The 27429-nt window shown below is 40.5% G+C and overlaps 1 protein-coding gene across 2 annotated transcripts in view; it reads left to right on the forward strand.

The window, feature by feature from the left end:
- NR5A2 (nuclear receptor subfamily 5 group A member 2) overlaps positions 1-27429 on the forward strand; it is a 185371-nt gene that overhangs the window by 115533 nt on the left and 42409 nt on the right. For both annotated transcript variants that reach the window (XM_053693811.1, XM_053693810.1), the window contains exons 5-6: positions 12904-13023; positions 22577-22724. In XM_053693811.1, the coding sequence (XP_053549786.1) occupies positions 12904-13023; positions 22577-22724 (268 nt within the window). The remainder of the gene's footprint in view (positions 1-12903; positions 13024-22576; positions 22725-27429) is intronic.

The raw sequence follows: 27429 nt of genomic DNA on the forward strand, positions 1-27429 counted from the left end.
CTGTATCTCAGTAGTATAGCTTACACAACTGATGTGTCACTAAACCTATATTATTAATTCCTCCTGTATCTCAGTAGTATAGCTTACACAACTGATGTGTCACTAAACCTATATTATTTATTCCTCCTGTATCTCAGTAGTATAGCTTACACAACTGATGTGTCACTAAACCTATTATTAATTACTCCTATATCTCAGTAGTATAGCTTACACAACTGATGTGTCACTAAACCTATATTATTTATTCCTCCTGTATCTCAGTAGTATAGCTTACACAACTGATGTGTCACTAAAACTATATTATTAATTCCTAATGTATCTCAGTAGTATAGCTTACACAACTGATGTGTCACTAAAACTATATTATTAATTCCTCCTGTATCTCAGTAGTATAGCTTACACAACTGATGTGTCACTAAACCTATATTATTTATTCCTCCTGTATCTGAGTAGTATAGCTTACACAACTGATGTGTCACTAAACCTATATTATTTATTCCTCCTGTATCTCAGTAGTATAACTTACACAACTGATGTGTCACTAAACCTATATTATTAATTCCTCCTGTATCTCAGTAGTATAGCTTACACAACTGATGTGTCACTAAACCTATATTATTTATTCCTCCTGTATCTGAGTAGTATAGCTTACACAACTGATGTGTCACTAAACCTATATTATTTATTCCTCCTGTATCTCAGTAGTATAACTTACACAACTGATGTGTCACTAAACCTATATTATTAATTCCTTCTGTATCTCAGTAGTATAGCTTACACAACTGATGTGTCACTAAACCTATATTATTAATTCCTCCTGTATCTCAGTAGTATAGCTTACACAACTGATGTGTCACTAAACCTATATTATTAATTCCTCCAGTATCTCAGTAGTATAGCTTACACAACTGATGTGTCACTAAACCTATATTATTTATTCTTCCTGTATCTGAGTAGTATAGCTTACACAACTGATGTGTCACTAAACCTATATTATTTATTCCTCCTGTATCTCAGTAGTATAACTTACACAACTGATGTGTCACTAAACCTATATTATTAATTCCTTCTGTATCTCAGTAGTATAGCTTACACAACTGATGTGTCACTAAACCTATATAATTAATTCCTCCTGTATCTCAGTAGTATAGCTTACACAACTGATGTGTCACTAAACCTATATTATTAATTCCTCCAGTATCTCAGTAGTATAACTTACACAACTGATGTGTCACTAAACCTATATTATTTGTTCCTCCTGTATCTCAGTAGTATAACTTACACAACTGATGTGTCACTAAACCTATATTATTTATTCCTCCTGTATCTCAGTAGTATATCTTACACAACTGATGTGTCATTAAACCTATATTTAAATTTCTCCTGTATGTGTTTGTAAAATGTTGTCCTGTCTCTTACAAATGTTATATCATTGTTTAATTTAAATGAATCGCACCCATGGGCAGCGCTGTATAATAATAATTTTATAAGCACAGCAATTTTGATCTTCATTTGTGAGTATTTATCATAGGGAGACAGAGATGTATTATTTCTGCTTAGGCTCTGTACATAACTGCACTGAATTGTATTATTGCTAGTTGGGGGCATTTGTGGGGGGCAGTACCAGGGAGTAGCTGACTTTATACATAACAGAGTCATGTGCACGTTCTGCCATCTTGTTTTCTTCGGCACTAGTTGTTATCTACATATAGCTGCATTTCTGTAGGGCCTATTGTTACTCATCTCTAAGCACAGATGTTACTGATTGTGCGTTGAACCTCAGCATGTATGTCTTTCTACCGATAATCATTATGTACCCTACTCAGGCACCCAGAGATTTGCTATTTGACCCCAACTATCATGTAATCATTAATAATAATATGCAGCAATGTCAGAAGGTGCAGGGGTGATGTCCAACAATGCCCGGCACCCAATTATCTTTATTATGTCATTCTTGTATATTATCACCTGGTTTGTGAAGCAAACATACTCTCTTTGTTACATTAAAGGGATACTTCTTTCAGGATTCAGATCGACCTTCAATTTTAAGCATCTTTCTCATTTACTCCTATTATCAAATTTACTTCGTTCTCTTGCTATCTTTATTTGAAAAAGCAGGAATGTGCACTTAGTAGTCGGACCACTTTTGGTTCAGACCTGGGTAGCACTTGCTGATTGGTGGCTAAATGTAGCTCCTCAGCTTTACATTCATACTTTTTCAAATAAAGATACACAGAGAATGAAAAAAATGATAATAGGAGTAAATTAGAAAGTTGCTTAAAATTACTGCTCTATCTGAATCAGGAAAGACAAAATATGGGTTTAGTGTCCCTTTAAATCTTCTGTGTTTTTATTTATTTTGCACAAAAATTAATAGTCTAAAAAGCTTCAAAAACTTAGATTTTATTTGACAGTTCTCTGCTGCATATGCGCTATTTATGTTTATGTGCACCCCATCAGAGCAGATACAGAAGTATTGTGCATGTTATGGACCAGCCAATCACCTTTCTCATGAAACTTTAGAGATTTCCTGCTTGTGCACTGCAAAGACATACTTGTGCACTGTAAAGACATGCTTGTGCACTGTAAAGACATGCTTGTGCACTGTAAAGACATACTTGTGCACTGTAAAGACATGCTTGTGCACTGCAAAGACATGCTTGTGCACTGTAAAGACATGCTTGTGCACTGTAAAGACATACTTGTGCACTGTAAAGACATGCTTGTGCACTGTAAAGACATGCTTGTGCACTGTAAAGACATGCTTGTGCACTGTAAAGACATACTTGTGCACTGCAAAGACATGCTTGTGCACTGTAAAGACATGCTTCTGCAGTGTAAAGACATACTTGTGCACTGTAAAGACATACTTGTGCACTGTAAAGACATACTTGTGCAGTGTAAAGACATGATTGTGCACTGTAAAGACATACTTGTGCACTGTAAAGACATGCTTGTGCACTGTAAAGACATGCTTGTGCACTGTAAAGACATACTTGTGCACTGTAAAGACATGCTTGTGCTGCTTTAGATCGTGTAAGATAACCACACCTCAGATTACTGCGTTCTCATTCTGAAACAAACATCATTTTTAAAACGTTACCATCAAAACGAACAAACAAGCAAAAATATATATTGGAACGGTGTGTATTATCTTTTGTTTGCGCACATTTCTACTCTTTCAGTGGGAGTTTTCTCCTTTAATCATTAATGAGGCTGCCCGTGGGATCACTCACCCCTTCAACAATATAGCCCCTGTCTGGCACACAAGCCGGGCACCACATTACTAGGTACATTTCTCACATCCTGATAATTCTGCCGCCGTCCTATAATTAATAGGTATATTGCGGGGCTGTCGGAGGGCGCAGTTTTCCCATAGGAGAGTACAGCTGCTTTTAGCATCTTATTAAACACTTTGCTACAGACTGTGCCACAAAAACACTTATCTTCTTTCTTCCTGATAAACATTCCCAGCTGGATATAAAGATTTCTTCCCAGACCTGACTTCCGAACATGAAAAAGTGACATGCGATTCCTGCATTACCTGAACATTACAAATAAAAAGTTTTTTTGTTTTGAAAACTTTTCTTTTATTCTGCAGATCAGGAAAACTAAACACAAAAGAAAAACATAATCAGTAAATGCAAAAACACATCGCACAAGGACTTATAGATTATTTTATTTTTCTTCCTAATGTATCATGTGACAGCAATCAGCCAATCACAAAATGCTTATACATACATCCTTTGAATTCTTGCACATGCTCAGTAGGAGCTGTGCCTAAGATACTGTACGTATAAAAAGACTGTGCACATTTTGATAATGGAAGGGAATTGGAAAGTTGTTTAAAATTGTTTGCTCTATCTGAATTATGTAAGTTTAATTCTGACATTGCTGGTGTAAAAAAAAGTGATAAAGTATTAAACAATCGGCTGATATAAAGGCCAAGATTTATTAAAGGCTCCGATTGCAGGCTCGCATGAGTGAACTTGCAGCCAAGAGTTAAGAAACACTGGTCATTAGATATCTCAATCCCCCAGACTTTTCCGCCTTGGAAGATTGACAACCCCTGCTCCCCTTAGTGTGCAATGATGAATGCACTACACAATGCCGGATGGACAGGGCGAAGATGTATGCCCCTGTCCACCGGACTTTGTTAAATCTGTCTCAAAGTGTTATTGGCTACTGTTTTCCACTAAGATTAAATATTAATTCTATTTTGCAATTGCACAGAAATGTTGTCAGGAGTTTAGCAAAACCCTCTTACTCCCATTTTCATTTAACATTTAGCAACCTGGTTGTTTGTGAAAGAAAATTAGAAACTCAGACAGCTAGATTACGAGTCTTGCGTTAGCCTTAAAAAGTAGCGTTGAGAGGTCCCAACGCTGCTTTTTAACACCCGCTGGTATTACGAGTCTGGCAGGTACAGGTGTACCGCTCACTTTTATTCCGCGACTCAAACTTACCGCAAATCCCCTTACGTAAATTGCGTATCCTATCTTTTCAATGGGATTTGCCTAACGCCATATTATGAGTCTTGGAGAAAGTGAGCGGTAGACCCTCTCCTGTCAAGACTCCTACCGCATTTAAAAGTCAGTAGTTAAGAGTTTTATGGGCTAACGCCGTAACATAAAACTCTTAACTAAAGTGCTGAAAAGTACACTAACACCCATAAACTACCTATTAACCCCTAAACCGAGCCCCCCCCCCCCCCCACATCGCAAACACTTAAATACATTTTGTAACCCCTAATCTGCCGACCGGACATCGCTGCCACTTTAATAAATATATTAACCCCTAAACCACCGCACCCCCGCCTCGCAAACACTAGCATTGCTGACTCCTACCTACATTTATTAACCCCTAATCTGCTGCCCCCAACGTCGCTGCTACTATATTAAATTTATTAACCCCTAAACCTAAGACTAACCCTAAGTCTAACCCCCCTAACTTAAATATAATTTAAATAAAACAAAATAAAATTACTACAATTAAATAAATGATTCCTATTTAAAACTAATACTTACCTATAAAATAAACCCTAAGATAGCTACAATATAACTAATAGTTACATAGTAGCTAGCTTAGGTTTTATTTTTATTTTACAGGCAAGTTTGTATTTATTTTAACTAGGTACAATATTTATTAAATAGTTATTAACTATTGAATAAATAAATACAAAAGTACCTGTAAAATAAATCCTAACCTAAATTACAATTACACCTAACACTACACTATAATTAAATTAATTTACTAAATTACCTACAATTAACTACAATTAAATTAAATAAACTAAAGTACGAAAAAACAAACAAACACTAAATTACAGATAAAAATAAAATAATTACAAGAATTTTAAACTAATTACACCTAATCTAATCCCCCTAATAAAATAAAAAAGCCCCCCAAAATAATAAAAATCCCTACCTTATACTAAATTACAAATAGCCCTTAGAAGGGCATTGCCCCAAAGTAATCAGCTCTTTTACCTGTAAAAAAAAAATACAATACCCCCCCACATTAAATCCCACCATTCACACACCCAACCCTACTCCAAAACCCACCCAATCCCCCCTTAATAAAACCTAACATTAACCCCTTGAAGATCACCCTACTGTGAGACGTCTTCACCCAGCCGGGAACAAGTGGTCCTCCAGAGGGGCAGGAGTCTTCATCCGATCCGGGCAGAAGAGGACCTCCAGACGGGCAGAAGTCTTCATCCAGACGGCATCTTCTATCTTCATCCATCCGGAGCGGGTCCATCTTGAAGCCAGCCAACGTGGAGCATCCATCCAGACCGACAACTACACGACGAATGACGGTTCCTTTAAATGACGTCATCCAAGATGGCGTCCCTTGAATTCCGATTGGCTGATAGGATTCTTTCAGCCAATCGGAATTAAGGTAGGAAAAATCCTATTGGCTGATGCAATCAGCCAATAGGATTGAAGTTCAATCCTATTGGCTGATCCAATCAGCCAATAGGATTAAGCTCACATTCTATTGGCTGTTCCAATCAGCCAATAGAATGCGAGCTCAATCCTATTGGCTGATTGGATCAGCCAATAGGATTTTTCCTACCTTAATTCCGATTGTCTGATAGAATCCTATCAGCCAATCGGAATTCAAGGGACGCCATCTTGGATGACGTCATTTAAAGGAACCATCATTCGTCGTGTAGTCGTCGGTCTGGATGGATGCTCCGTGTCGGCTGGCTTCAAGATGGACCCGCTCTGCTCCGGATGGATGAAGATAGAAGATGCCGCCTGGGTCAAGACTTCTGCCCGTCTAGAGGTCCACTTCTGCCCGGATCGGATGAAGACTTCTGCCCCTCTGGAGGACCACTTGTGCCCGGCTGGGTGAAGACATCTCAATTTAGGGTGATCTTCAAGGGGTTAGTTTTAGGTTTTATTAAGGGTTGATTGGGTGGGTTTTAGAGTAGGGTTGGGTGTGTGGGTGGTGGGTTTTAATGTTGGTGGGTATTGTATTTTTTTTTTTACAGGTAAAAGAGCTGATTACTTTGGGGCAATGCCCCACAAAAAGCCCTTTTAAGGGCTATTTGTAATTTAGTATAGGGTAGTGATTTTTATTATTTTGGGGGGGGGCTTTTTTATTTTATTAGGGGGATTAGATTAGGTGTAATTAGTTTAAAATTCTTGTAATTATTTTATTTTTTTCTGTAATTTAGTGGGGGTTTCGTACTTTATTTTATTTAATTGTAGTTAATTGTAGTTAATTTAGTTAATTTATTTAATGATAGTGTACTGTTAGGTGTAATTGTAACTTAGGTTAGGGTTTATTTTACAGGTCAATTTGTACTTATTTTAACTAGGAAGTTATGAAATAGTTAATAACTATTTAATAACTATTCTACCTAGTTAAAATAAATACAAAGTTGCCTGTAAAATAAAAATAAACCCTGAGATAGCTACAATGTAACTATTAGTTATATTGTAGCTAGCTTAGGGTTTATTTTATAGGTAAGTATTTAGTTTTAAATAGGAATTATTTATTTAATTGTAGTAATTTTATTTAGATTATTTTAAATTATATTTAATTTAGGTGGGGTTAGGGTTAGACTTAGATTTAGGGGTTAATAACTTTATTATAGTGGCGGCGACGTTGGCGGCAGCAGATTAAGGGTTAATAAGTATAGATAGGTGGCGGCGACATTGGGGGCAGCAGAGTAGGGGTTAATAAATAAAATGTAGGTGTCGGCGATGTTGGGGGCAGCAGATTAGGGGTTCATAGGGATAATATAGGTGGTGGCGGTGTCCGGAGCGGCAGATTAGGGGTTAATAAGTATAATGTAGGTGTCAGCGATGTTGGGGGCGGCAGATTAGGGGTTAATAAGTGTAAGATTAGGGGTGTTTAGACTCGGGGTTCATGTTAGGGTGTTAGGTGTAGACATAACTTTTGTTTCCCCATAGGAATCAATGGGGCTGCGTTAGAAGCTGAACGCTGCTTTTTTGCAGGTGTTAGGTTTTTTTTCAGCCGATTCTGCCCCATTGATTCCTATGGGGAAATCGTGCACAAGCCCGTTTTGCCAGCTCACCGCTACCGTAAGCAACGCTGGTATTGAGGTGAGATGTGGAGCTACATTTTGCTCTACGCTCACTTTTTTGCGGCTAACGCCGGGTTTAATACAAACCGTAATACCAGTGTTGTCTTAAGTGAGCGGTGAGAAAAAACTGCTCGTTAGCAACGCACCCCTGTTACCGCAAAACTCGTAATCTCGGTGAGAGTATGGCTTTTATCAACTGTAAACTGGTGCACTTCATCTGTGATCAACTCAGCAATGGTCACTCAAATATAATTAAAACAAATTATTAAATAATTTCATTTGCATGTACATCAGTCCCATATGTTTAGTTCAGTGGTCAACAAATCTGTTTTAACATTTAGGAGCCAATCAAAGTTTTAGGACCCAGACGGTGATATTTGTATATAGATATATGGAGAATAACCCAAGAAGTTAGGAGCCAGTCGTAAAACTCTAGTAGCCAGCGGCGGACAGGAATCGCCACAATTCAACCCGATCGAGTACGATGGGGTTGATTGACACCTCCCTGCTGGCGGCCCATTGGCCGCGAGTCAGCAGGGGGCGGCGTTGCACCAGCAGCTCTTGTGCGCTGCTGGTGCAATGCTGAATACGGAGAGCGCACTGTCGGATCAGGTCCGCAAGACCGTTGTTAAATAGGCCCCTATATGTTAACATAAGTGCACCACAACCCACAAATCATAATGTGCTTATTATTGTACAAAACCCTCTGCTGCCGCACTTTGGCAATAGCAAAAATCTGACAGCATTAAACTGCAGGATGGGGTAATCTTTTCTGGCAGCAGCAGCTATGAGAAAATGATTAACACAAACACTCAGCTTTCATGTTTTAATTCCTGTTAGTTAAATGCGGCTATAACATTTTGGCTTCTGTGTCACATTTGTAGACTTAGGCTAAGGTAAATGACAGGTTAATATACCGACACCACCATTAGTATTCTAATGGTGTATTAATTATCTCCACCAACAGGTTTGTTGCTCTAAATGTTTATTAACATATACATAAAATCATACACAAAAACTATTGAAAGTCAATATGACTATCAGACCTCAAAACTAGGGATATGGTTACCTAATAAAAATACAAAAAATAAGATATATAAAGTTGCCTAGGCAAAATCGTCTAATTATAAAAATTCTAAAAATTATGCTGATAAAAGATTTTTATAAACAGTGGGTAATCTTCTCGTGTTCCAAAGAAGTTAACCAATATACCGTATTAAGAAATACAAATAGATCGTATTAGTAATAAGAATCAGGTATTGATATAATAATGTATACGAATCAGGCACTAATATATAGCCCAATAGTAAGAGTGAACAAAACAAATATAAAGTGTCAAATATGGAGGTGCAAAACAAAAATTGCAATCCTTTGTGTTAAAAAATCCTTTGTTAAAAAACCACAAACCTCTGAAAATATTACGTCAAACAGTGGAAAAATAAAAGTGAATAATATGAAGGATTGACGTGAAACAATGAGGGAAATGGAGATCAATTACCGGTATGATCAAAAAATTTAAATAAAAGTGAGAATAGACAGTGTTTGAAATAGTTTGGTGTTGTAAACTATTACCACAAGTGTGGGGCTAGCCACCTCGCTTTCAATAAAAAACCCTTATTTCTAAGGTACGAGTGAAAATAAAACTATACTAACAAAAAATCTAAGTTATACATATAATACATATAATACATATGATAGCTATAATAGTGGACAATTCAATTTACAGGTTATTCAACAAATAAATAATAATAAAGGAATGTCCCTAAAGGTAAGTCCAGGGAAGTCCAAAGTCCTGACTCAAAAAGACAATCGATGTCTTGAGAAGGGCCCCATTCAAGGGTCGAAACGCGTAGACGATCCAGGAAGGATCTTTTAAGGCTCACATACTATCAGGACCACGGCAATTTGGGTAAGCCTACCACCAATAGATCTTATCCCATAGGCCTTTTTGCAAGTGCAATCTCTCGTTTATCCCTTAGGATATCGTTTCCATTTCAAACCAGGACACCGGATCATCACCTATTTAGGATTGTCGTTTTGAGTCAGGACTTTGGACTTCACTGGACTTACTTTTGGGGACATTCCTTTATTATTATTTATTTGTTGAATAACCTGTACATTGAATTGTCCACTATTATAGCTATCATATGTATTATATGTATTATATGTATAACTTAGATTTTTTGTTAGTATAGTTTTATTTTCACTCGTACCTTAGAAATAAGGGTTTTTTATTGAAAGCGAGGTGGCGAGCCCCAGACGTGGTAATAGTTTACAACACCAAACTGTTTCAAACACTGTCTATTCTCACTTTTATTTTTATTTTTTGATCATACCGGTAATTGATCTCCATTTCCTTCATTGTTTCACGTCAATCCTTCGTATTATTCACTTTTATTTTTCCACTGTTTGACGTAATATTTTCAGAGGTTTGTGGTTTTTTAACAAAGGATTTTTTAACACAAAGGATTGCAATTTTTGTTTTGCACCTCCATATTTGACACTTTATATTTGTTTTGTTCACTCTTACTATTGGGCTATATATTAGTGCCTGATTCGTATACATTATTATATCAATACCTGATTCTTATTACTGATACGATCTATTTGTATTTCTTAATATGGTATATTGGTTAACTTCTTTGGAACACGAGAAGATTACCCACTATTTATAAAAAATCTTTCTCCAACATAGGTGTGTCCGGTCCACGGCGTCATCCTTACTTGTGGGATATTCTCTTCCCCAACAGGAAATGGCAAAGAGCCCAGCAAAGCTGGTCACATGATCCCTCCTAGGCTCCGCCTACCCCAGTCATTCTCTTTGCCGTTGTACAGGCAACATCTCCACGGAGATGGCTTAGAGTTTTTTAGTGTTTAACTTTTGCTTCTTCTGAGGCTATTTTTGGGAGAAAGGTTTTGCAAGCCGTGGTGCCTTCCATTTAGGTGACCTGATTTGCTCCCTCCCTTCATCCGTGTCCTAAAGCTTTGGTATTGGTTCCCACAAGTAAGGATGACGCCGTGGACCGGACACACCTATGTTGGAGAAAACAGAATTTATGTTTACCTGATAAATTACTTTCTCCAACGGTGTGTCCGGTCCACGGCCCGCCCTGGTTTTTTTAATCAGGTCTGATGATTTATTTTCTTTAACTACAGTCACCACGGTACCATATGGTTTCTCCTATGCAAATATTCCTCCTTAACGTCGGTCGAATGACTGGGGTAGGCGGAGCCTAGGAGGGATCATGTGACCAGCTTTGCTGGGCTCTTTGCCATTTCCTGTTGGGGAAGAGAATATCCCACAAGTAAGGATGACGCCGTGGACCGGACACACCGTTGGAGAAAGTAATTTATCAGGTAAACATAAATTCTGTTTTTATCAGCATAATTTTTAGAATTTTTGCCTAGGCAACTTTATATATCTTATTTTTTGTATTTTTATTAGGTAACCATATCCCTAGTTTTGAGGTCTGATAGTCATATTGACTTTCAATAGTTTTTGTGTATGATTTTATGTATATGTTAATAAACATTTAGAGCAACAAACCTGTTGGTGGAGATAATTAATACACCATTAGAATACTAATGGTGGTGTCGGTATACTAACCTGTCATTTACCTTAGCCTGTGGCGCTCCTATACAAACCGTACACATCAGATTTTCTTTAGGACCTATTATGGGGTCTGTTTATAGTGTAGCATGTAAATAAATCCAGGCGCTAGTTGCTCACCCTCCAATCTGACATATGTAGACTTAATACTACAAGATTTTATTACACGGTTACAGTGTCAATGAATTATTCAATTTCTTTATTAGTTTATGTGTGGGAGCCGTTGACAGTAAACAGTATGTAGCTGTTTAATCAATGCAGGAAACAGGCTCCCAGCAGAGCAGGTATAGAAAGAAAAGATATGCACACACACAGCCTAATCAGGATATGAAACACACAAAATATTAATGATTGTATTATGCATTATTTTTCTCTCCACAAAAAAGCAAAGCACATTAGTGATCAGGTGTCAGACAGCTGCTAATAATAGGGCCACCTCAGACCTGATATTATAATAGGGGTTAGGACTGGCGACCTGAGGTCTGAGCTAGTCCTGTAGGTATAGAACCAGTGACTTGAAGTCTGAGCTGGTCCTACAAGTTTAGGACTAGTAATCTGAGATGCATAGTGCTCCCCTGAGGCCACTCTTAAGGTTTGTAAGCGCTAAAGTCACATACTAATGTGCATAGTGCTCCCCTGAGGACACAGTTAAGGTTTGGAAGTGCTAGCGTCACATACTGATGTGCATAACCCTTCCCTGAGGGCACTGTTAAGGTTTGGAAGAAGTTTGGAAGAGCTAGAGTCATATACTGAGGAACATAGCCCTCCCCTGAGGGCACTGTTAAGGTTTGGAAGAGGTTTGGAAGCGCTAGAGTCACATACTACTGTGCATAGTGCTCCCCTGAGGACACTGTTAAGTTTTGGAAGCACTAGAGTCACATACTGATGTGCATAACCCTCCCCTGAGGGCACTGTTACGGTTTGGAAGAGTTTTGGAATAGCTAGAGTCATATACTAAGGGACATAGCCCTCCCCTGAGGGCACAAAGGTTTGGAAGCGCTAGAATCACATACTACTGTGCATAGTGCTCCCCTGAGGACCCTGCTAAGGTTTGGAAGCACTAGAGTCACATACCTATGTGCATAACCCTCCCCTGAGGGCACTGTTATGGTTTGGAAAAGGTTTGGAAGAGCTAGAGTCATTTACTGAGGGACATAGCCCTCCCCTGAGGGCACTGTTAAGGTTGTGAAGAGGTTTGGAAGAGCAAGAGTCATATAGTGAGGAACATAGCCCTCCCCTGAGGGCACTGTTAAGGTTGTGAAGAGGTTTGGAAGAGCAAGAGTCATATAGTGAGGAACATAGCCCTCCCCTGAGGGCACTGTTAAGGTTGTGAAGAGGTTTGGAAGAGCAAGAGTCATATAGTGAGGAACATAGCCCTCCCCTGAGGGCACTGTTGAGGTTTGGAAGAGCTAGAGTCATATAATGAGGTACATAGCCCTCCCCTGAATACCCCTTGAGCTCTGGCCCAGGACCCACTAACATGGCAAATTGTTTAGGATTACTCTGGAAGAGAATGGGTTAAGTGCCTACAATTACTAATCAGCAAATGATATAACATGTTATGTACGTCAGACACCCTAAGAATCTGGACAGTTAGTGGAGTCCTGAGGATGGAGTTGATAAATCCTGGGCACAGCTGGCACTGAAGAATTAAGCGCGTGCTGTTCATACTCTCTTTGTGCTGTATTTCTCTCATTACAAAGAATAAGTTTGTGCGTTTAACCTACAGGTAGACGACCAGATGAAGTTACTTCAGAACTGCTGGAGTGAGCTACTGATCTTGGACCACATCTTCCGGCAGGTCCTACATGGCAAGGAGGGATCTGTGCTCTTAGTTACAGGGCAGCAGGTGAGTGCCAGACCATACAGGGCTGGAGGTATATGAGCCGTCAAAGGGAGGGGACATCAGGTGACACACACTATAAGGAAAGTGTTCTCATGCCAAAAGCTCAATCCCTCAGCTACTATATGATTCAGCCCTGTCTGATGCCCAATATGTTAATATTCTGTGAATGCGGTTAATAGTTCAAAGGGTGTGTGAATGCTTGTTTCTGTTTTGTATGCTTGTGTCTGTGTGTATGCTAGTGTCTGTGTGTATGCTTGTGTCTGTGTATGTATGCTTGTGTCTGTGTGTATGCTTGTGTCTGTGTGTATGCTTGTGTCTGTTAGTGTATGCTTGTGTCTGTTAGTGTATGCTTGTGTCTGTGAGTGTATTCTTGTGTGTGTGTGTGTGTATGCTTGTGTCTGTGTGTATGTATGCTTGTGTCTGTGTGTATGCTTGTGTCTGTTAGTGTATGCTTGTGTCTGTTAGTGTATGCTTGTGTCTGTTAGTGTATGCTTGTGTCTGTGAGTGTATGCTTGTGTCTGTGAGTGTATGCTTGTGTGTGTGTGTGTATGCTTTTGTCTGTGTGTGTTTATGCTTGTGTCTGTGTGTGTATGCTTGTGTCTGTGTGTGTGTTTGTATGTTTGTGTCTGCGTGTGTATGCTTGTGTCTGTGAGTGTATGTTTGCGTCTGTGTGTATGCTTTTGTCTGTGTGTATGCTTGTGTCTGTGTGTGTATGCTTGTGTCTGTGGGGCCTATCTATCAAGCTCCGAAAGGAGCTTGACGGCCCGTGTTTCTGGCGAGTCTTCAGACTCGCCAGAAACAGCAGTTATGAAGCAGCGGTCACAAAGACCGCTGCTCCATAACCTGTCCGCCTGCTCTGAGCAGGCAGACAGACATTGCCGGAAATCAACCTTATCGAGTCCGATCGGGTTGATTGACACCCCCTGCTGATGGCCCATTGGCCGCGAGTCTGCAGGGGGCGGCGTTGCACCAGCAGCTCTTGTGAGCTGCTGGTGCAATGCTGAATACGGAGAGCGTATTGCTCTCCGTATTCAGTGAAATCTGGCAGACCTGATCCGCACTGTCGGATCAGGTCCGCCAGACTTTGATAAATAGGGGCCTAAGTGTGTATGCTTGTGTCTGTGTGTGTATGCTTGTGTCTGTGTGTGTGTTTGCTTGTGTCTGTGTGTGTATGCTTGTGTCTGTGCGTATGTATGTTTGTGTCTGTGTGTGTATGCTTGTGTCTCTGTGTATACTTGTGTCTGTGTGTATACTTGTGTATGTGTGTGTGCATGTGTCTCTGTATGCTTTTGTCTGTGTGTGTATGCTATTGTCTGTGTGTGTATGCTTTTGTCTGTGTGTGTATACTTGTGTCTGTGTGTGTATGCTTGTGTCTGTGTGTATGCTTGTGTCTGTGTGTGTATGCTTGTGTCTGTGTGTATGTTTGTGTCTGTGAGTGTATGCTTGTGTCTGTGTGTGTATGTTTGTATCTGTGTGTATGCTTGTGTCTGTCTGTATGCTTGTGTCTGTGTGTGTATGCTTGTGTCTTTGTGTGTATGCTTGTGTCTGTGTGTGTGTGTATGCTTGTGTCTGTGAGTATGCTTGTGTCTCTGTGTGTATGCTTGTGTCTCTGTGTGTATGCTTGTGTCTCTGTATGTATATGTGTGTATACTTGTGTCTGTGTGTGTATACTTGTGTCTGTATGCTTGTGTCTGTGTGGGTGTGGGTGCTTTTGTCTGTGTGTGTATGCTTGTGTCTGTGTGTATGCTTGTGTCTGTGAGTGTATGCTTGTGTCTCTGAGTGTATGTTTGTGTCTGTGTGTATGCTTGTGTCTCTGTATGTATGCTTGTGTCTCTGTGTGTATGCTTGTGTCTGTGTGTGTGTGCTTGTGTCTGTGTGTGTGTATTTGTGTCTGTATACTTGTGTCTGTATGCTTGTGTCTGTGTGGCTGTGGGTGCTTTTGTCTGGGTGCGTATGCTTGTGTCTGTGTGTGTATGGTTGTGTCTGTGTGTATGCTTGTGTCTGTGTGTGTATGCCTGTGTGGGTGTGTGCTTTTGCCTGTGTGTGTGCGTATGCTTGTGTCTGTGTGTGTATGCTTGTGTCTGTGTGTATATGCTTGTGTCTGTGTGTATATGCTTGTGTCTGTGTGTGTATGCTTGTGTCTGTGTGTATGCTTGTGTCTTTGTATGTATGCTTGTGTCTGTGTGTATGCTTGTGTCTGTGTGTGTGTATGCTTGTGTCTGTGTGTGTATGCTTGTGTCTGTGAGTGTATGCTTGTGTCTGTGTGTATATGTTTGTGTCTGTGTGTATGCTTGTGTCTCTGTGTGTATGCTTGTGTCTCTGTGTGTATGTTTGTGTCTGTGTGTGTATGCTTGTGTCTGTGTATGTATGCTTGTTCCTGTGTGTATGCTTGTGTCTGTGTGTGTATGCTTGTGTCTGTGTGCATGCTTGTGTCTGTGTGTATACTTGTGTCTGTGTGTGTATACTTGTGTCTGTATGCTTGTGTTTGTGTGGGTGTGGGTGCTTTTGTCTGTGTGCATATGCTTGTGTCTGTGTGTGTATGGTTGTGTCTGTGTGTATGCTTGTGTCTGTGTGTGTATGCTTGTGTCTGTGTATGCTTTTGTCTGTGTGTGTATGCTTTAGTCTGTGTGTGTATGCCTGTGTCTGTGTGGGTGTGGGTGCTTTTGTCTGTGTGTGCGTATGCTTGTGCCTGTGTATATGCTTGTGTCTGTGTGTGTATGCTTGTGTCTGTGTGTGTGCATGTGTCTCTGTATGCTCTTCTGTGTGTGTATGCTTGTGTCTGTGTGTGTGTGCTTGTGTCTGTGCGTGTGTGTGCTTGTGTCTGTGTGCTTGTGTCTGTGTGTGTGCTTGAGTCTGTGTGCTTGTGTCTGTGTGTGTGTGCTTGAGTCTGTGTGCTTGTGTCTGTGTGTGTATGCTTGTGTATGCTTGTGTATGTTTGTGTCTGTGTGTGTATGCTTGTGTCTGTGTGTATGCTTGTGTCTGTGTGTGTATGCTTGTGTCTGTGTATGTGCTTATGTCTGTGTGTGCTTATGTCTGTATGTATGCTTTTGTCTGTGTGTATGCTTTTGTCTGTGTGTGTATGCTTGTGTCTGTATGTTTGTGTCTGTGTGTGTATGCTTGTGTCTGTGTATGCTTGTGTCTGTGAGTGTATGCTTGTGTCTATGAGTGTATGATGCTTGTGTCTGTGTGTATATGCTTGTGTCTGTGTATGCTTGTGTCTGTGAGTGTATGCTTGTGTCTATGAGTGTATGATGCTTGTGTCTGTGTGTATATGCTTGTGTCTGTGTGTATGCTTGTGTCTATGTGTATGCGTGTGTTTGTGTATGCTTTTGTCTGTGTGTGTGTATGCTTGTGTCTGTGTGTGTGCTTGTGTCTGTGTGTGTATGCTTTTGTCTGTGTGTTTATGCTTGTGTCTCTATGCTTGTGTCTGTGTGTATGCTTTTGTCTGTATGCTTGTGTCTGTGTGTATGCTTGTGTCTGTATGCTTGTGTCTGTGTGTATGCTTTTGTCTCTGTGTATGCATGTTTCTCTGTATGCTTTTGTCTGTGTGTGTATGCTTGTGTCTGTGTTTGTATGCTTGTGTCTGTGTATGCTTGTGTCTGTGTATGCTTGTGTATGTGTGTGTGCATGTGTCTCTGTATGCTTTTGTCTGTGTGTGTATGCTTGTGTCTTTGTGTGTATGCTTGTGTCTGTGTGTGTATGCTTGTGTCAGTGTGTGTATGCTTGTGTCTGTGTGTATGCTTGTGTCTGTGTGTGTATGCTTGTGTCTGTGTGTGTATGCTTGTGTCTGTATGCTTGTGTCTGTGTGTGTATGCTTTTGTCTGTGTGTATGCTTGTGTCTGTGTGTGTATGCTTGTGTCTGTATGCTTGTGTCTGTGTGTGTATGCTTGTGTCTGTGTGTGTATGCTTGTGTCTGTGAGTGTATGCTTGTGTCTGTGAGTGTATGCTTGTGTCTGTGTGTATGCTTGTGTCTGTGTGTGTATGCTTGTGTCTGTATGCTTGTGTCTGTGTGTGTATGCTTGTTTCTGTGAGTATATACTTGTGTCTGTGAGTGTATGCTTGTGCCTGTGTGTATATGCTTGTGTCTGTGTGTGTCTCTGTGTGTATGCTTGTGTCTGTGTGTGTATGCTTGTGTCTGTGTTTATATGCTTGTTTCTGTGTATGCTTTTGTCTCTGTATGTGTGTGTATACTTGTGTCTGTGTGTGTATTCCTGTATCTGTGTGTATGCTTGTTTCTGTGTATGCTTTTGTCTGTGTGTGTGTGTGTGTGTGTGTATATATGCTTGTGTCTGTGTGTATATGCTTGTGTCTGTGTGTGTATGCTTGTGTCTGTGTGTATGCTTGTGTCTGTGTGTGTATGCTTGTGTCTGTGTGTATGCTTGTGTCTGTGTGTATGCTTGTGTCTGTTAGTGTATGCATGTGTCTGTGAGTGTGTATGTGCAGAGGCGTAACTAGAAATCACAGGGCCCAGGTGCAAGAATCTAAGAAGCCCCCCTACCAATTTGATACATATCTTTTACATCTAACACAGAAATAAAAATGTGAATCAGATTACATGTTTGCAAAAGGAGGTACCCTGTGCCCACAGTCTGTGAGATGGTCTGACCCCCTATTACTGTATATAGTGACACTGTTTAACCCACCAGTACTGTATATAGTGAGTTAGTGACACAGTCTGTAATCTGCTGGTGAGATGGCTGGCCTCACCCTACCCTCCCCAGTACTTTATAAAGTGACCACAGTAGTCTGTGACATGTTCCAGCCCCCCGTACTGTATATAGTGGTACTGTATAGTGACACTGTTTACCCCCCCCCCACCCCCCCCATGCTGTAGTAACAAGGTATGTAATTTGCTAGTTCCACAAACACACACACACACATACATACATGCATTAATGCACACACAGTCACATACACCCAAACACCAATGGGTAAAACAAAAACACTAGCCCCTGTAGTCAGAGACACTAGTGAAGCATCACATCACACTCACGTGATATCAGTGCAGGCAGTGGCAGGTCAAGGCAGTTGCGACCTCTGCACCTGTGGTTCCATCCCTGTGTATGTGTGTGTATGCTTGTGTCTGTGTGTATGCATGCTTGTGTCTGTGTGTATGCTTGTGTCTGTGTGTATGCTTGTGTCTGTGTGTATGCATGCTTGTGTCTGTGTGTGTGCATGCTTGTGTCTGTGTGTGTGTGCATGCTTGTGTCTGTGTGTATGCATGCTTGTGTCTGTGTGTGTGCATGTTTGTGTCTGTGTGTGTGCATGCTTGTGTCTGTGTGTGTATGCTTGTGTCTGTGTGTGTGCATGCTTGTGTCTGTGTGTGTGCATGCTTGTGTCTGTGTGTGTGCATGCTTGTGTCTGTGTGTGTATGCTTGTGTCTGTGTGTGTGTGTGCATGCTTGTGTCTGTGTGTGTATGCTTGTGTATGTGTGTATATGTTTGTGTCTGTGTGTGTATGCTTGTGTCTGTGTGTGTATGTTTGTGTCTGTGTGTGTGCTTTTGTCTGTGTGTATGCTTGTGTCTGTGTGTGTATGTTTGTGTCTGTGTGTGTATGCTTGTGTATGTGTGTATGCTTGTGTCTGTTGTGTATGCTTGTGTCTGTGTGTGTATGCTTGTGTCTGTGTGTATGCTTGTTTCTGTGTGTGTATGCTTGTCTGTGTGTATATGTTTGTGTCCGTGTGTGTATGCTTGTGTCTGTTGTGTATGCTTGTGTCTGTGTATGCTTGTGTCTGTGTGTGTGTGTGTATGCATGTGTCTGTGTGTGTATGCTTGTGTCTGTGTGTATATGTTTGTGTCCGTGTGTGTATGCTTGTGTCTGTTGTGTATGCTTGTGTCTGTGTGTGTATGCTTGTATCTGTATGTGTGTATGCGTGTTTCTGTGTGTGTATGCTTGTGTCTGTGTGTGTAGTATTTGTGTATATGTGTGTAGGTATATATGTTTGTGTGTATGTGCGTGTATATATGTTGGTGTTGGTTTTTATATATGTGTGTGTGTGTGTGTGTGATGTGTATGTATGAGAGTAGAGAGTACATATGTGCCTATAACTATATATATTTAATGTGTTGTTCTTTTCTAATACTGCAGGCAATGATAAGATTAATAATAATAATTATAATACACACAATACCTTAGCACAAGCTATGAGTGTTGAGTTACAAGACGTATAAGTGATTCTTCTCGTTGCTATTCCTGGACAGCAACTTATTTCATTACAACAGGTGCACAGAGCACATTGTCACAACTGTCAGTGACACACTGAACGTATCAGGAGTGAGCCACCTGTTCTCCTGAATATATTTTACACATGCTTGTCACTTGTTTAGTCGGTCAAAGGGTCAGTGCCAGGTACAAGCAAAGTGACCTAATGACAGTGACAAGTTTAATAGGTTAAATTGTCAGACTCACATAGGGACAAAGTGACCTAATGACAGTGACAAGTTTAATAGGTTAAATTGTCAGACTCACATAGGGACAAAGGGGCCGAATTATAAAGCTCTGAATGTTTCCACGCGAGCCTTCAGGCTCGCCGGAAACAGTAGTTATGAAGCAGCGGTCTAAAGACCACTGCCCCATAACTTGTCCTCCTGCTCTGAGGCTGCAGACATCAATCTGCCCGATCCTATACGATGGGCTGATTGACACCCCTGCTAGCGGCAACAAACTTGCAGGGGGCGGCATTGCACCATCAGTTCAAAAGAACTGCTTGTGCAATGATAAATGCCGACAGCGTATGCAGTCTGCATTTATCGATGTGCAGCGGACATGATACGCTACATCGTATTATGTCCGTCCGCACTTGAATAAATCTGCCCCAAAGTGTACTTATGACAGTGACATGTTTAATAGGTTAAATTGTCAGACTCACATAGGGAAAAAGTGACCTAATGACAGTGACAAGTTTAATAGGTTAAATTGTCAGACTCACATAGGGACAAAGTGACCTAATGACAGTGACATGTTTAATAGGTTAAATTGTCAGACTCATATAGGGACAAAGTGACCTAATGACAGTGACATGTTTAATAGGTTAAATTGTCAGACTCACATAGGGACAAAGTGACCTAATGACAGTGACATGTTTAATAGGTTAAATTGTCAGACTCACATAGGGACAAAGTGACCTAATGATAGTAACATGTTTAATAGGTTAAATTGTCAGACTCACATAGGGACAAAGTGACCTAATGACAGTGACATGTTTAATAGGTTAAATTGTCAGACTCATATAGGGACAAAGTGACCTAATGACAGTGACATGTTTAATAGGTTAAATTGTCCGACTCATATAGGGACAAAGTGACCTAATGACAGTGACATGTTTAATAGGTTAAATTGTCAGACTTATATAGGGACAAAGTGACCTAATGACAGTGACACATTGGATAAAGGGTAATAAATGATGTAGATTGAGGACCTGCAAATGAAGATAACTTTAAACCACTCAGTGTATTCTGCATAATCAGAGGAGAATCTCATACAGCACAGTTCTTTGCTGATAATCTGCATCTTATGAATGTGCTGTAAATAATTTCCAGGTGGACCATGGAACTTACCTACTGAAATGTTAAACAATAAAATGAGGGTATTAATTAGGTGGGTCCTTATTTTTAATTGCAAATCCTTTGCTGAGTTCCTCCCGACAGCCACTGAGTGCCCTGGGGAGGCTATTGTGAGATTTAATGGGTATTAGACATTAATGCATATGAAAATATAATGTTGCAGAATCTATTTGTGCAGCAGGTGAGCAGTCGTTGGTTATTCAGCTGTCACTGCAGGTTATAAATACACTTATGGTAAGGGAGCACATATTAACCCTCTGCATCCAAAGTCTTGCAGTGAAATGGTTAAACATGTTTGTTAACTTTCATATTCTGGAAAGATAGATTACATTTTATATATATGGAAATGAAAATACAAACTGAAAATACAGAGCTCCTTTAGAAAGTTTGCTTCTTATAAGTCCTGAAATTATATGTGAAAATTATATATGTGAAATGATATGTGATCTCGATACATCCCCTGATGCTCCATATAACCCTCCCTATAACTCCTCCTATTGCACCATATAATCCTCCCTATCACTCCTCCTATTGCACCATATAACCCTCCTTATAACTCCTCCTATTGTACCATAGAACCCTCCATATAACTCTTCCTATTGCTCTATATAACCTTCCATATAACTCCTTCTATTGCACCATATAACCCTCCCTATAACTCCTCCTATTGTACCATATAACCCTCCCTATAACTCCTCCTATGGCACCATATAACCCTCCCTATAACTCCTCCTATTGCACCATATAACCCTCCCTATAACTCCTCCTATTGCACCATATAACCCTCCCTATAACTCCTCCTATTGCACCATATAACCCTCCCTATAACTTCTTCTATTGCACCATATAACCCTCCCTATAACTCCTATTGCATCATATAACCCTCCCTATAACTCCTCCTATTGCACCATATTACCCTCCCTATAACTCCTCCTATTGCACCATATAACCCTCCCTATAACTCCTCCTATTGCACCATATAACCCTCCCTATAACTCCTCCTATTGCACCATATAACCCTCCCTATAACTCCTCCTATTGCACAATATAACTCTCCCTATAACTCCTCCTATTGCACCATATTACCCTCCCTATAACTCCTCCTATTGCACCATATAACTATCCCTATAAATCCTCCTATTGCACCATATAACCCTCCCTATAACTCCTCCTATTGCACCATATAACCCTCCCTATAACTCCTATTGCACCATATAACCCTCCCTATAACTCATCCTATTGCACCATATAACACTCCCTATAACTCCTCCTATTGCACCATATAACCATCCCTATAACTCCTCCTATTGCACCATATAACCATCCCTATAACTCCTCCTATTGTACCATATAACCCTCCCTATAACTCCTCCTATTACACCATATAACCCTCCCTATAACTCCTCCTATTGCACCATATAACCCTCCCTATAACGCCTCCTATTGCACCATATAACCCTCCCTATAACTCCTCCTATTGCATCATATAACCCTCCCTATAACTCCTCCTATTACACCATATAACCCTCCCTATAACTCCTCCTATTGCACCATATAACCCTCCCTATAACGCCTCCTATTGCACCATATAACCCTCCCTATAACTCCTCCTATTGCATCATATAACCCTCCCTATAACACCTCCTATTGCACCATATAACCCTCTCTATAACTCCTCCTATTGCATCATATAACCCTCCCTAGAACACCTCATATTGCTTCATATAACCCCCCTATATATAACACCTCATATTGCTTCATATAACCCCCCTATATATAACACCTCATATTGCTTCAAATAACCCTCCTATAGCACCTCATATTGCTTCATATAACCCTCCTATAGCACCTCATATTGCATCATATAACCCTCCCTATAACACCTCATATTGCTTCATATAACCCTCCTATAGCACCTCATATTGCACCATATAACCCTCCCTATAACACCTCATACCATTTCCCCCCTTATTGATTATTATTGTCTTGTGTAGGTGGATTATTCAGTGATTGTAACGCAAGCCGGCGCCACTTTAAACACCCTTATGAGCCATGCTCAGGATCTAGTAAGCAAGCTCCGCTCTCTGCAGTTCGACTTGAGGGAGTTTGTATGTCTGAAATTCCTGGTGCTCTTCAGTCTGGGTAAGTACTGCGTAACTTTAGCGTAGTTCTTTTCACTATCACTGCATTATTTACATAAGCGCCATTATTTGTGCATCATAGTCAGACACAGACACTGCACAACAGGTAACTCACATTCAAAATAACATCATGTCATTTGATCAGTACAATTTGCAAGCGGAGTATTAGCAGTCTAGTATTGCCAATAAGGGCGATGCTGTTGGTGCGCCTGGTCACAAATCACATGATTTTGGAAGCAATCACTGTGTGCAATCGTCCAGTCAACATAAATAGTACAAACAAGATGCAGCATATTTCAGTAGGTTGGAAACAGAAAAGCACAATTTGCTTCTGCAAACTACTAAAGAGCGGGCATTAGAAATAATGATCATTTTATTACTTTTTAAAAGTATAGTTAAACTTTTAACGGGGGATTTATTGTTTAGTGTCTAACTTCCCCTGAAGAGATCACTTCATACAAGGGCCACAGTGTACTAATGACAGTGACATGTTTATGGGCTCAGTCCCTACAAGGGCCACAGTGTACTAATGACAGACAGTGACGTTTTTGTGCTCAGTCCCTGCTAGGGTCACAGTGTACTAATGACAGTGACATGTTTATGTGCTCAATACATGCTAGGGTCACCGTGTACTAATGACAGTGACATGTTTATGTGCTCATTTCCTACAAGGGCCACAGTGTACTAATGACAGTGACATGGTTATGTGCTCCGTACCTGCTAGGGTCACAGTGTACTAATGACAGTGACATGTTTATGTGCTCAGTACCTGCTAGGGTCACAGTGTAGTAATGACAGTGACATGTTTATGTGCTCAGTCCCTGCTAGGGCCACAGTGTACTAATGACAGTGACATGGTTATGTGCTCCGTACCTGCTAGGGTCACAGTGTACTAATGACAGTGACATGTTTATGTGCTCAGTACCTGCTAGGGTCACAGTGTACTAATGACAGTGACATGTTTATGTGCTCAGTCCCTGCTAGGGTCACAGTGTACTAATGACAGTGACATGTTTATGTGCTCAGTCCCTGCTAGGGTCACAGTGTACTAATGACAGTGACATATTTATGTGCTCAGTCCCTGCTAGGGTCACAGTGTACTAATGACAGTGACATGTTTATGTGCTCAGTCCCTGCTAGGGTCACAGCGTACTAATGACAGTGACATGTTTATGTGCTCAGTTCCTGCTAGGGCCACAGTGTACTAATGACAGTGACATGTTAATGTGCTCAGTCCCTGCTAGGGTCACAGTGTACTAATGATAGTGACATGTTCATGTGCTCAGTCCCTGCTAGGGTCACAGTGTACTAATGACAGTGACATGTTTATGTGCTCAGTTCCTGATAGGGCCACAGTGTACTAATGACAGTGACATGTTAATGTGCTCAGTCCCTGCTAGGGCCACAGTATACTAATGACAGTGACATGTTTATGTGCTCAGTCCCTGCTAGGGTTACAGTATACTGACAGTGACATGTGTTTGTGCTCAGTTCCTGCTAGGGCCACAGTGTACTAATGACAGTGACATGTTTATGTGCTTAGTCCCTGCAAGGGTCACAGTGTACTAATGACAGTGACATGTTTATGTGCTCAGTCCCTGCTAGGGTCACAGTGTACTAATGACAGTGACATGTTTTTGTGCTCAGTCCCTGCTAGGGTCACAGTGTACTAATGACAGTGACATGTTTATGTGCTCAGTCCCTGCTAGGGTCACAGTGTACTAATGACAGTGACATGCTTATAGGCTCAGTCCCTGCTAGGGCCACAGTGTACTAATGACAGTGACATGTTTATGTGCTCAGTCCCTGCTAGGGCCACAGTGTACTAATCACAGTGAGATGTTTATAGGCTCAGTCCTTGCTAGGGCCACTATGGCCCCTAGTTATCAAGCCGTCAACCTCATATACGCTGGAATTCCGCAGCGTATTTGTGGCAAGGCTGATTCGCCTAAGTTATCAAGCCCTACACACCGGCAAAAGTAGAATTTAGTGACGTAAGCTTCGATACGCCGGACTCAGTCCGACACAGATCGATTCTTACGTCACTCCAGATGTTCCGCACACAAGTTCGGCACAATCTGACTACTTTTGCTAGTTATCAAAAAACTAGCAGGTACGCTCTGCACTTTTCCGGCCCAGCGTACCTGGTTTTCAAACCGCCGCCTTGGAGGCGGCGGATCCCATAGGAATCAATGGGAGTCTGACCATAGCGAAAGTTCATGTTCGCTGCTGCCCGACATCCCATTGATTCCTATGGGAGCTGTCTACACCTAACACCCTAACATGTACCCTGAGTCTAAACACCCCTAATCTGTCCCCCCCTACAACGCCGCAACTAAATAAATTTATTACCCCCTAAACCGCCGCTCCCGGACCCCGCCGCAACCTACATTATACATATTAACCCCTAATTTGTCCCCCCCTACACCGCCGCAACTAAATAAAGTTATTAACCCCTAAACCGCCGCTCCCGGACACTGCCGCAACTATAATAAATGTATTAACCCCTAAACCGTCGCTCCCGGACCCGCCGCCACCTATATTAAACTTATTAACCCCTAATCTGCCCCCCCTACACCGTCGCCACCTATAATAAATTTATTAACCCCTATCCTGCCCCCCCTCTACACCGCCGCAACTATAATAAAATTATTGACCCCTAAACCTAAGTCTAACCCTAACACCCCCCTAACTTAAATATTAATTAAATACATCTAAATATTATAACTCTTATTAACTGAATTAATCCTATTTAAAACTAAATACTTACCTGTAAAATAAACCCTAAGATAGCTACAATGTAATTAATAATTACATTGTAGCTATCTTAGGATTTATTTTTATTTTACAGGTAACTTTGTATTTATTTTAGCTAGTTAGAATAGTTATTAAATAGTTATTAACTATTTAATAACTACCTAGCTAAAAGAAATACAAAATGACCTGTAAAATAAATCCTAACCTAAGTTACAATTAAACCTAATTCTACACTATCATTAAATTAATTAAATAAATTAGCTACAAATAACTACAATTAAATACAAATAAAAAAACTAACTAAAGTACAAAAAATAAAAAAGCTAAGTTACAAAAAATAAAAAAAATAAGTTACAAACATTTCAAAAATATTACAACAATTTTAAGCTACTTACACCTAATCTAAGCCCCCTAATAAAATAACAAATCCCCCAAAATAAAAAAAATGCCCTACCCTATTCTACATTATGAAAGTTAACAGCTCTTTCACCTTACCAGCCCTTAAAAGGGCCTTTTGCGGAGCGTGCCCCAAAGAAAACAGCTCTTTTGCCTGTAAAATAAAAATACAACCCCCCAACATTAAAACCCACCACCCACATACCCCTAATCTAACCCAAACCCCCTTAAATAAACCTAACACTACCCCCCTGAAGATCATCCTACCTTTAGCCGTCTTCAGCCAGCCGACCACCGATGGAACCGAAGAGGAGATCCGGAGCGGCAGAAGTCATCATCCAAGGGGCGCTGAAGAAGTCTTCCATCTGACTGAAGTCATCATCCAAGGGGCGCTGAAGAAGTCTTCCTTCCGATTGAAGTCATCATCCAGGCAGCGCCTTCAATCTTCATCCTTCCGGAGCGGAGCCATCTTCAGATGAAATAACACGGAGCCATCTTCTTCCACCGACGACTGAACGATTCTATCAGCCAATCGGAATTAAGGTAGGAAAAATCTGATTGGCTGATCCAATCAGCCATTCAGATTGAGCTTGCATTCTATTGGCTGATCGGGACAGCCAATAGAATGCAAGCTCAATCTGATTGGCTGATTGGATCAGCCAATCGGATTGAACTTCAATCTGATTGGCTGATTGGATCAGCCAATCAGATTTTTCCTACCTTAATTCCTATTGGCTGATAGAATCCTATCAGCCAATCGGAATTCGAGGGACGCTATCTTGGATGACGTCACTTAAAGGAACCGTCATTCATCGTTCAGTCGTCGGTGGAAGAAGATGGCTCCACGTAGGCTCGTCTGAAGATGGCTCCGCTCCGGATGGATGAAGATTGAAGACGCCGCCTGGATGATGACTTCAGTCGGATGGAAGACTTCTTCAGCGCCCCTTGGATGATGACTTCTGCCGCTCCGGATCTCCTCTTCGGTTCCATCGGTGGTCGGCTGGCTGAAGACGGCTAAAGGTAGGATGATCTTCAGGGGGGTAGTGTTAGGTTTATTTAAGGGGGGTTTGGGTTAGAGTAGGGGTATGTGGGTGGTGGGTTTTAATGTTGGTGGGGGTTGTATTTTTATTTTACAGGCAAAAGAGCTGTTTTCTTTGGTACATGCCCCGCAAAAAGCCCTTGTTATTTTATTAGGGGGCTTAGATTAGGTGTAAGTATCTTAAAATTGTTGTAAAATTTTTGAAATGTTTGTAACCTATTTTTTTTATTTTTTGTAACTTAGCTTTTTTTATTTTTTGTACTTTAGTTAGTTTATTTATTTGTATTTAATTGTAGTTATTTGTAGCTAATTTATTTAATTAATTTAATGATAGTGTAGTGTTAGGTTTAATTGTAACTTAGGTTAGGATTTATTTTACAGGTAATTTTGTATTTCTTTTAGCTAGGTAGTTATTAAATAGTTAATAACTATTTAATAACTATTCTAACTAGCTAAAATAAATACAAAGTTACCTGTAAAATAAAAATAAATCCTAAGATAGCTACAATGTAAT

Source organism: Bombina bombina, chromosome 10 (genome assembly GCF_027579735.1).
Source record: "Bombina bombina isolate aBomBom1 chromosome 10, aBomBom1.pri, whole genome shotgun sequence".
NCBI lineage: Eukaryota > Metazoa > Chordata > Amphibia > Anura > Bombinatoridae > Bombina > Bombina bombina.